The sequence below is a fragment of the Cucumis melo genome, chromosome 2 (assembly GCF_025177605.1).
Source record: "Cucumis melo cultivar AY chromosome 2, USDA_Cmelo_AY_1.0, whole genome shotgun sequence".
NCBI classification, from domain to species: domain Eukaryota; kingdom Viridiplantae; phylum Streptophyta; class Magnoliopsida; order Cucurbitales; family Cucurbitaceae; genus Cucumis; species Cucumis melo.
Window position 1 is genome coordinate 5,492,823 of NC_066858.1, and position 11,371 is coordinate 5,504,193.

The 11,371-nt window shown below is 32.4% G+C and overlaps 1 protein-coding gene across 2 annotated transcripts; it reads left to right on the forward strand.

Annotated features, from left to right (window-relative positions):
* The first annotated feature begins 1,216 nt into the window (after positions 1-1,216).
* LOC103492075 (lysine-specific demethylase JMJ30) lies at positions 1,217-5,277 on the forward strand. Of its 2 annotated transcripts, none has more exons than XM_051080789.1 (6): positions 1,217-1,771; positions 2,819-3,028; positions 3,337-3,468; positions 3,676-3,819; positions 4,497-4,589; positions 4,793-4,998. In XM_051080789.1, the coding sequence occupies exons 1-6, from the start codon at positions 1,307-1,309 to the stop codon at positions 4,799-4,801; spliced, it is 1,053 nt and encodes a 350-aa protein (XP_050936746.1). In that variant the 5' UTR covers positions 1,217-1,306; the 3' UTR covers positions 4,802-4,998. The 2 variants fall into 2 exon arrangements, with proteins under 2 accessions (XP_050936746.1, XP_050936744.1); XM_051080787.1 differs by having other exon boundaries at positions 1,219-1,771; positions 4,783-5,277.
* The last annotated feature ends 6,094 nt before the right edge of the window (positions 5,278-11,371 follow it).

An 11,371-nucleotide genomic window follows, 5' to 3' on the forward strand; every position in this document is an offset into this window, starting at 1 on the left:
TGAATATTAGTTGACAATAAATTAATTAAATTTCTTTTAGATATTAATAGTAATTTATTTATAATATTTTTAAAAAATAACTTTCTAATAGGTGCGTAGTTGGGTTGAAGGTAAATTATAGGCTAACCTGAAGTTCTTGGATTAGCAAAAACTGAATCTTATCATTCAATGTGCAAGAATCAACTTAACCAATATTTTCCTGGTTGGTTCACTGGGTTAATTTCTTTTTCTTTCATAATTTAAACCATTTTTTCATTCTTTCTTTTTTCATTAAAAGATGAATTTTTGTATTGAACTAATCTTATATTTACTTAAATGACCTAAATATGTTACATCAATTTTTCAAAAAATTATAATCAAATACTATTGAATGTCGTAACATCCAAGTGTTAAACTTCAAGTACATGAAACCTAAGTCCATGTAAAATCAAAGTATACATTCAAATTCATTCAATATATAATAGTAATAACAATAACAACAATAATAATATTAATTGGGTTGGGTTGACCCAGTTACTAAATTCTATAATCCAACCTAATTGAAGATATATATATATATTTTTCTTAAAAAATTGCAATCGAACCCAAACACAGTTTGGGTCGGGTAACCAGGGTTGGTGGGGTTATCGAGTTTTTTTTAACACATGTGCATACTATATTTTTAAATATTTTAATATTTATTTGATTTAATTCTGTATTGTAATTAAATTTTGAAATCCAAATTTTTGATACATTAAAAATATAAAAGTGTTAATTTTCAAAACTTTACGACGTGGGGGTCATAGAATTCGAAAACCATTTTCATAAATAGAATTTAGATTGTTTATCAAATATACATAAGTCAAACTCAATAAATCTAAAAATATAAATAAATGGTGAACCAAATAAATTATAATTATAAGCATCAGAAGGTAAAAGGATTGAATCTCCTACCTTAGGGATGGTTGAATTGTGTTCCATTGTCTTCCGGGTAAGTGACCTTGGTTTGGTTTAGAACTTTCAAACATTCCAAAAATTCATTAACAAAAAAAGTTGAAAACAACCAATCATTTATTTCAAACCAAAAAAAGAAATATAACAATTTTCCTATTTTTGTCACTTATTATTTAATATTAACAAAATAATGATAATAATGAAAAAGTGACATTTGCTTTACCCCACCAACCAAAATATCTCTTCTCTCTTCTCAATTTCCTTCAACTGCTAAATATCAACCACTTCTCAATCAAAACCTTCTTCTCATTCACTTCCATTTCTCTTCTTCTCCTTCTCCTTCTCCTCCTCCTTCTTCTTCTTCATTGTAACCATGTCTTCATCTGAACCTAAACGAAGCCCTTCATCATTTCATTTCGAAACCCCTCTTCTTGACGCTGAATCCCATTCCCTTCTTCACTCAATCTCCGAGCACGGTGGCTATGCCTACGTCAGCATGGTGGCTCTTGCGGCTGCTGGAGACTCACGCGCTGCCGAGGCCGCCGGAGAGATGGCTTGGGAGCAACTTCACTCTGGCCCATGGCACTCTGTTCTCCCAATCTGGCGTGATGCCTACTCCATGGCTTGCCTTTACTTGGCCAGGTTTCATTTTGCTGGTGGGGAGTTTAAGGAGGCGCTTAGGGTTTTGGATATGGGGGTCATCATGGGTGGTCCGCTTTTCAGAAATGATTTGGATTCTGCCATTGCTAAGGTCTCTGCTGAAGCCAGGAGTGTTAGGGTTTTGGAGGATGGTCGAGTAGACGAGAGTTCGTTGGGTTGTGAGGAGCGTAATAACGAGGTGAGGGTGTTTTTCTTTCTTATTTCTGGTGATTACGATTTCTATGAAACTCTGTTTCAAACCCTTCTCCTTATGGGATTTCTTTTTTCCCATTCATTCGTTTGTGAAGTGTTTGCTGTTTTTCTCTGTTTTAAGCTTTTTAAGCCTGTAATTGTTTGTGGAGACTCATGAAGGCAGTGGATGGACTTATTTGTCTTTTTCATATTTAAATAAAATGAGAGGTTTCATTGAAAAGGAATGAGATTCAGTATAATTTTGATTCAAGATTCATCCTCAAAATATCAACTCACCTACAGAAATCAGAAAACAAAGATCAGTGTGTACAAAAAATGCACTTGTTCTATCCTCCAAAAACAAAATGGATATATTTTATTTGTTCATGTTCTATACACTATTGGTCTGGTCCTATTTAGGTTTTGGCAAAGGGAATATCATAGTTTACTCAATATTGAGCTTTTTCCTAAATGTTTACTGCTGCCATTGTTGAATCACTTGAAACCCAGAAAACTTCTAGGGAGAATCACTTGAAACCCAGAACATACTAGCAGGTTCTGCTACAAATTAATGGAGAGTAAGCACCAAAGAAAAAGATGATGGAAAGATATAGGATTACATGCATCAATTCTTTCACAAGTATTAATGCCTCTGAGGAATACAGTCCAAACGAAAGTTTTAACTTTCTTCAATTATTAGGTCTTCCATATCAGCTTCCTGACAGAATATCATCACCATCGACTGAGATCTTATCAAAATATAAAGAGAAAAAAAACCTCCCTCAACCGAGAGATTTGAGAAAGGGACTTGCATAACAACTAACCAAGAATTCCATCATATTAGATCTTTCATGTACGAAGTAATTTGATTTAAGCCTCCGCCTTGTTCAAATAAGTTTTTCCGTCTTCCATCATTTCTTCTTGGTTCTTATGAATGTGCGAATTTTTTGTTTACTTGTATGACACAGTGTTGATACAATCATATTTTCAATGTTTCCAAGTCAATTTCCAAAAGTTGTTCTAACAAGTAATAACAATTAATGCCTTTGTCTAGGTTGCTTGGAATTTGCCTGTAAAGGCTCTCACTAATAAGATGATTGCAAAGATGTCGTCTTTATCTCTGGAGGGATTCTTGCGTGAATATTTCCAACCGGGTTTCCCTGTTATTATTAGTGATGGTATGGCTCATTGGCCAGCTAGGACCAAGTGGAAGAACATGGATTACCTGCAAAAGATTGCCGGTGGCCGTACAATTCCAGTTGAGGTGATCTATTTATCTGTTCATTTGTTTATTATCAATACGTTGAACAGTCTTGGATTTTAAGAATGTGTTCTAAATTGGCTATTAAAATTTTTTTCGGACAATTAAGGACAAGTTGATTGTTACTGGAATAGCAAATATATAATTTTCCTTTTTGAGATGTTTATTTTCTTTCTTGTTGTTTATCTATTTTTATCATTTTTCTTTCTATTGTAGCTTAACTCCTGCAGTCTCTCCTGCTGACTTGATATTGGAACTGATAGATTTTCCACCTTTGAACTGAAGACTTGTAAAGCTTTTATGCTTTTCAGGTTGGGAAGAACTATCTACGGCCAGAATGGAAACAAGAGCTTATTACATTTTCCGAATTTCTTAGCAGGATTCAGTCCAATGATCGTTCTGATGATATTACATATCTTGCTCAACATCCATTATTTGACCAGGTATGTATTGATATTATCTGTTTAGCATTTTATATTCTTCAAAGAACTAACCAGATGTTAGATATATTAATGTGCATCTCTACGTATATGTATGAATGCATGTTTTTGTGTGTTATCTGGCAGTAGGGGATTTGAAGAAATCTAGGATTAACCTGTGGCACTTCATGCTTGAAATATTACTCAATACTTTTCTTTCTTTAAAGACAGATAAATGAGCTCAGGAAGGATATTTGTATTCCTGATTATTGTTCTGTCGGGGGTGGAGAGTTAAGATCACTTAACGCTTGGTTTGGCCCACCTGGGACAGTAACTCCTTTGCACCATGATCCTCATCACAACATATTAGCTCAGGTTTGTACATTTAGATCTTTTTTGTAATGTTTTAACTGGAAACAATTGTAGCCCTTTTTTTTCTTTTCTTTTCTTCTTTTTTTTTTTGGTATTTTTTTTGTATTTCTTTTATGTTGGTACTTTCAACCCTACATTTTGTTTTTGTGTATCGAGGATTAAAGAAGTCACTTCTTAAGCTAAATTTAAAAATGGATAACGCCATTAGCATTCAGGTTCTAAGACTATTGATTCACTTGAGTTATAGAACTGCAACAAATCCACAATTTTTTCTTACATGAATATATTGATTTGGGAAATGTTTGGATGAGATCTGAAGAAAGAAGGTAAATGCTAAAAGAATCCTCGGTTGTGAAGGAAAATGAGATGGGAGGTCTAAGTGAAAGTGATGATTCTTATAAGAGGAATTCTGTTGCTGTTTGGGAATAGGTAGTGTTTTTAGAGGTAAAAGTCAAAGAAAAAAAATGTAAGCCAACCATCAACCATGTGCCAATTATGTTCATTAACCGAAACAACATCGATGTGCTCACCCAGTGAGCCACCCATGTGCCAATAATGTGCATGTGTGGAACCTAAAAGGAAACAAATGCAACTGTTCACAATCAAGTAACTGCTGTAAATTATGTTCTTTCTTTGTTTTTTCCCCCTAAACCTTAACTATGTACTACTCCCTCATGCAGGTTTTAGGCAAAAAGTACATTAGGCTTTATGATGCTTCATTGTCCGAGGAGCTTTACCCATACACCGAAACTATGCTTTGCAATTCCAGCCAGGTAAAGAAACCGATCATTATTTTGATGAAAATCTGACATGCTTATCATTTCTTCATATTTTATCACCGTACCCTTGTTTTTAAAAGTTGCTTTGACAACAATAATCTGTTGAGAGTTATTCTTTCCACTGTTTATGTTATTACAATTTATGATGAGCCGATTCTTTTGTGCTTATGTTCTTTTTTGTTTGAAGGTGGATCTAGACAACATAGACGAGAAAGCGTTTCCAAAGGTGGTGGACTTGGAATTTGTGGATTGCATTCTAGAGGAAGGGGAGATGCTTTATATCCCACCAAAATGGTGGCATTATGTTCGATCCTTAACGACTAGCTTTTCTGTTAGCTTTTGGTGGAACAATTGTGATGAAAATTCAACCTCTTCCTCATATTAATGCCATTTTGTTTTTCTCTCTTTGTTTTTTTATCTTTTTTCTCTGATTCTTTGTTTTGATATAGAAAGAACATTGAGAAAACTATATTGGTAGCCTCTGATGATATGATATAACCTTCCATATTCGTACAATATGGTGCCTTTGATTACTAGGGGACAGATTTTGTGATAATGTCAATATAGATTATGTACTAAATTCACTTTTGAAAGCCATTCTTGTTCTTGATGCAATGGGAACTGTTTTGGCCTCAATTATTATTGTACTCTGATGTCACTGTTGATGATGAGGGTTGTTTAACTTTTGTTGGCATTTGTTTGTCTCTTTTATTCACTTCGGATTCTGCCTCTCTGACGGTTGCTTTTCTTGGGCTTTAGGATTTTTTTTTTTTTTTTTTTTTTTTTTTTTTTTTTTTTTTAATGAAAAGAGATAACCTCGCCTTATCCACCTCTCTAACCCCACGGAGCGGTAAACCCTTTCATTTTGAAGTATAATTTAGGATTCATTGTACCTTAATATATAAGAAAAGAAATCTATAGGTTCTTGATGATGACAACAAAATAACTCAGCAAATGACTTTGTGTTGAAAATTGTTTAGACAATAATGGTGAATGAAATTTGTTTCTCTCTTGTCAATAGAAGACATTACCCTTGCTTTTTTTTTCTTTCATTAATAATAACTGGATATATTTGTTTGGATAATAATAATAATAATAATAATAATAATAATAATAATAATAATAATAGTTAATTATTATTATTATTATTATTATTATTATTATTATTATTATTATTATTGAAGGGTTAAACGACACGTTTAACGCCGTAGGCCATTTGCATTCCAAAATCCTTAAGAAAAACCTATCTCAAATTACTCGTACTTTATTTGATATTTTGTGGAAAACCAAAAGCTTTCAAGTTGCCAAAATACGAAGATGTGATGCAAGCAACTTTATTTTTCTCTCTTGTGACTTTTAAAAAGAACAAGGGAGAAAGAAAATAGTCACAGAACTAGCAAGAAGAAGAGCCTCATTTACCAAAATAATAATAATATTATTAGAATCTAGTCATTTGATGACAAATACTTTCTGAGTGCTGCACTTTGTATGCCAAGTATGTAATAATGGTAAAGTAAATTGAGTCTGTACAAAATAAAAAGAATAAAGTTGAGGGGAGTTGCTCGTCTCAGGCTTGGTAGAGAATCTTCTCCATCTCTAAGTTCTTAAAAGGACGGACAATTTAAGTTGTTCCTCAAAGTACTCGATACAATCTTATGATATGTGTCAATGAAAATCCTATCACCTTCATTTTAAACCGAATGAAGATGCTCTTAGAGAATTCTAGAATATTATAGATAGTTCTAGAACTATACATAGATATTCAAGACTCTTTAGGAAGTCCAAGAATACTCTAGAAGATTCTACAAGAACATTATGCAAATAATAGAAAAGGTTCTTAACATTATAAAAACCTGTAGAAGGTTCTAGAAGATTGTGAAAAGATGTGGAATGTTATGAAAATTTAAAAGGAGTATTCTCTAACACCAGACTATTCTATAATTGTAATGAAGATCCAGGACTTGTAAGCAACATAGTATAGATTTTTCTAGATTTTAAAATATAGACAAAGAAGAACAAGTTTTAATCTCCACTATCCATTGGGAAAGCTGAAAGATTATGAATAGTTTTGATCATTTGACATAAGGCATCCTACATAACATCCTTCAATAACTTTATCAACACAATCTTCAAGTTAATAAAAATTTCTTTGTCAAATTTTCTCCGCTTGAGTGTTTTTTTTTTCAACTTAAAACATACCTACTTGATTATTACTATATGTTGTCTATATATATTTCAGCTGAGGCTAGTGGTAACTATGATATGTGTTGTTATGCCTAGCACAAGAAAAATAACATAAAAAAAATCATGAACCACCTCTAAACTATACTATGTGGTGGGTTATAATAAGGTTGGGTAAGAATATTTGCTATCTGTTGCTTTGTGGACACGTAGTTGAGATGAACCACTTCCTTGTTGACTTTTTTTCTAGATAAAGTGTCGATCAATTTCAATGTATTTTGTCATATCATGTATTGGCGATGAACAATCTTTCCTTACTCATTTAAGACTCTTTTGATCCATGTACCTTCACACAAGCCTTAAGCAAGTGTTTTGAATTCAGCTTCTATGCTACTTCTTCCAACCACATTCCACATTCTGCTTTTTTACTTCATCATGTAACAAGATTGTCTCATATAAAAGATCAATAACTAGAGGTAGAACGTCTATATGAGATGCTCCCTGCCCAATTTGCACAACATATACTTCAATGTTTCTTTTATTAGTTTCCTAAAAGATAGTCCTTCATTTGGGTGATGCATAAATTGGCTAACCATACTAGCAACAAATCTAATATTTGGACGAGTATGAGAAAGATAGATAAGACGCCCTATGAGACCTTGATATCTCCATATCCACAAATGCACTCTCGAAATTGTGTCATAGGAGAGTTTGTTGGTTTGCATTCTAGCATACTAGTTTCTTTGAGAAGATCTAACACATACTCCCTTTGAGATACCATGTTTTAACCGAGCAACCTCCATGCCTAGAAAATATTTTAGATTTTCTAGATCCTTGACTTCAAACTCTTGCGTCAAGTGCCTTTTCAAGGCTTGTAATTCTAATTCATCATTACCAAATAGTATTATGTCATCAACATATACTTTCACGAGGGCAAGTAGGTCTTTAGATTTTCTTTTGACAAATAAAGTATCATCTTATTAGCATTGTGAATACCGAAAACAAAAAATTTGCAAATATACTAAATCAAGCAGAGGAGATTGCTTAAGCCCATAAAGAGATTTCTTTAGCCTGCAAACCTTCGTTGTACCAAATTTCTATGTGCATCCAAGTGGATCATTCATGTATACTTCTTCTTCCAAATCACCATTCAAGAAGGCATTCTTAATATTTAACTATCGAAGATTCCAATCTAGATTAGCAGCCAGACATAGATAATTCTTAAGGTGTTGAGTTTTGGCAACTAGTTGCAAACTTTTCCTAGTAAACTTTACTCTCAAATAGAAATGCTCATGATTGAAGCTGATTGTTATGCATCTTTTGCTCATGATTGAAGTTGATTGTCATGCATCTTCTCCTTTTGACAATCAATTTTGGAGTAAAATGGGACATATTCAAAATGGCATCCATATAAATGGTTCAATTATTAATAATCATACGCCGTTGTGATCCGATTCAATTTATTTAAACAACATAAATGGTTTGACTCAAGTATTCAAACAATAGATAATAATAAATAAAATTTAAAAGAAAGAGAGAGAGAGAAAATTAAAGAATAAACATCTACAACACTTGGAATGATCTTTCAACTTTTCTTTTCAAAGAAAATTGCTTACGAATTACCCTTACAAATTCACAAACTTTTCCGTTCCTCTTACAAATTCACACAACTTTTCCATGCAAGAACCAAAAGGAAAAAAAAAACCACCATAAATTTTCTTTTGTGCATAAAACCTGAAGACTACCCTCATTCTTCTTCAGCACCAACAAAAGTTGTCAACACTCCATTTTCATTTTGTGAGATCTTCCGCCATTTGAATTCTTTTCTTTTTGATAAACATGAACTTTTCTTCCACATTAACAAATCACAATCTAAATCGTAACTTAATTAAAGGAGATTGCATAGAAAGATCAGAAGGGATCTATTATGATTTTCAAATTTTACCTTCATTGATTTTCAATGCACATCCCTCAAATCTCTCAATTTTTACACTTTACATTCAATACCTAAAGATTATTTCACATAAATCTCTCCACATTAATTTACACATTTTAAAGATTACTATATAGTATTGTAAATATTGTATTATTGCATACTCAATTTGACGAAGATTTTAGATGTTATAGGACCAAGTAGTTCAAACTAACTAGAAATTAAATTGTTCAATATTATTGAATTTTTTTCAAGTTCAATGTATTTGTGAGGCTTAATGATACTTCACTAATTAAGTGAAACCTTATTGCCACGAGCCTAGCTAGATGAGCAAAAAAGAATGAATATTTCATTTATTTCGAAAGGGTGTCCATGCCTTAATAAATAATAGGAGTTAGACCAAGGAATAAATAACAAATTAAAAAAAATAATAAAATCCTCTAGTAAAAAATAATTAAGTTACTTAAGCAATTAATTAACGGAAGAACCAATTAATTAATTGAAAATACAAAGTAAATTACGCCGTAATAAATAATATCAAGTGTCATTAATTCAAATACACAAACAAATAAATATTGATGGAGCCGATATTAATAAGAATGGTTCCACCTCAAACTAAGGTTGTACACAATGAATAATAGAGAGAGGGAGAAAGAGAGAGACAGATAGCATAGGGGAGGAGAGCCAAAGCCTAAAAGAAGGTTAAGTGCTCGTACCATCTCCTCCCCCAAACATACAAAATAACGTAATTTTATTAATACTTTTTTGACCTGCCAAGCAAGCGCACAAAGGTCCATTATGATATACATTACTAAATTCATGGTTTTGATCAACCAAACTACCCTAAAATGTGTTCAATTATTTCTTCTCCACAATGTTAAACTGCACCAAACATACATTTTGGTGGACCTTAAACCCATAAAGTTAAAAGTATTCATAGACCAAGATCCCCATCACCATCATCTTGAACGTAAGAAATCAGCAACGTTTATAGTTTGAAATCTTTATTTTTTTTATTTTTAAATAGAGTTTTTAAGTATAAAGGATGGGTATTTAAACACGGGAGCCCATCTCCTCGTGAACATAGTTTTTAGTAAACGACTTTTATCCAATTCCAAGAATGCTTTTACCAACGGATCGAGGCATCTTTCATCCTTCTAGTTCTCGAGTCTACCAAAAATTGATAACAGTAACGCATTTTTTGTTTTATATTTAAAAATAAAAAGTAGCACACTTACTAAATTTATTTTTTTTTGTCAATATTAAACAATTTAATTTCTAGTTAGTTTGAACCACTTAACATCTAAAATCTTCCTCAAATTGAATATGCAATACTATATGTACAATACTATATAATAATCTTTAAAATGTGTAAAATAATGTGTAGAGATTTGTCTGAAATAATCTTAAAAAATGTAGGTATTGAATGTAAAGCATAAAATTTTTAGGGATGTCCTTCCAAAATCAATAAAGATAAAATTGGAAAATCATAATAAATCCCTTCTGGTCTTTCTATGCAATCTCCTTTAATTAATTTACAATTTTAAGTTGTGATTTGTTAATGTGGAAGACAAGTTCGTGTTTATAAAAAAGAAGATAATTAAGGTGGCGAAAGATCTCATAAAAAGAAAATAGAGTGTCGACAACTTTTGTTGGTGCTGAAGAAGGATAGTCTTCAGTTTTTATGCAGAAAAGAAAGGTTGTGGGTGACCTTTTTTTTCATTCTTGCATTGAAAAGTTGTGTGAATTTGTAAGGGTGATTTGTGAGCAATTTTCATTGAAAAAAAAGAGTTAGAAGATAATTCCAAGTGTTGTAGATGTTTATACTATTGGGGTTAATGCCCTAAATCTCGTGGTGTTGTAATTTGTAATTGCATATGTTATACTTTATTTATTATTTTATTTTATATTTAGTTGCATTAACCCACAAAATCAATAAACTAACATCCAAAGTTATCTTCTGTAACCTAAACATGTATGTGGAGACATACCTAAATGATCTGCAGTAGATAGATAAGATTGGATACCTTACCTGGTGACACTACGAATACAACATGTTTTGTAGTTGTTACAATTGTTCTAGAGTGGTATTAATGATTTGATCCTAATCATTCATGTCAAGCCATTAGAGCGGGGGTATTCTATACAAAGAGTTTGTATAAGACCAAACCATAAAATGAATAGTCTCTCTTATTAAAACAGTTACTAGTTGAGACTATATTTTACCAAGATGACCATAAATGACTTTGACCTGAATCCTGAGTGAGTTGTGAACTCCTACCTATGAAGGCAGTCCTTTGATTTGCAAGGGTAAGAGTGCCCTATGTCGCTGACTCAATATGTCTACCATTTTGGGGATTTGTTTGATTGGGAAGTTGGGAACCCGGCTACTCAAGAAGGAATTCACTCCTTCTCTATAGAAAGAATAAGTCTGCTCTCTTAAGGGTTGATTCTAGGGCTTGAACACTGTTTCTAGGACTTTAATCAATCATATGATTGCGTTACTAATTCTTTTAGGGTTGATTCCCTTACCAAATCACAGAAGCCCATAACTCTGTTGATTCTCTCATCGAGAATAACGAGACGTTCTTGAAAGATTTGAGGAAGTGTTCTTAGAGGTTCTACAAAGGTTAGTTTATTTCTCCATTTTTATCCTTAGAAG

What these genes read in the sequence shown, in the direction of transcription:
- LOC103492075 (XM_051080787.1), top strand. Translation starts at nt 1,307, where the DNA reads ATGTCTTCATCTGAACCTAAACGAAGCCCTTCATCATTTCATTTCGAA. An exon ending in GTGAGGAGCGTAATAACGAG is followed by an intron (nt 1,772 to 2,818) that starts GTGAGGGTGTTT and finishes GCCTTTGTCTAG; the next exon opens with GTTGCTTGGAATTTGCCTGT. An exon ending in AACATCCATTATTTGACCAG is followed by an intron (nt 3,469 to 3,675) that starts GTATGTATTGAT and finishes CTTTAAAGACAG; the next exon opens with ATAAATGAGCTCAGGAAGGA.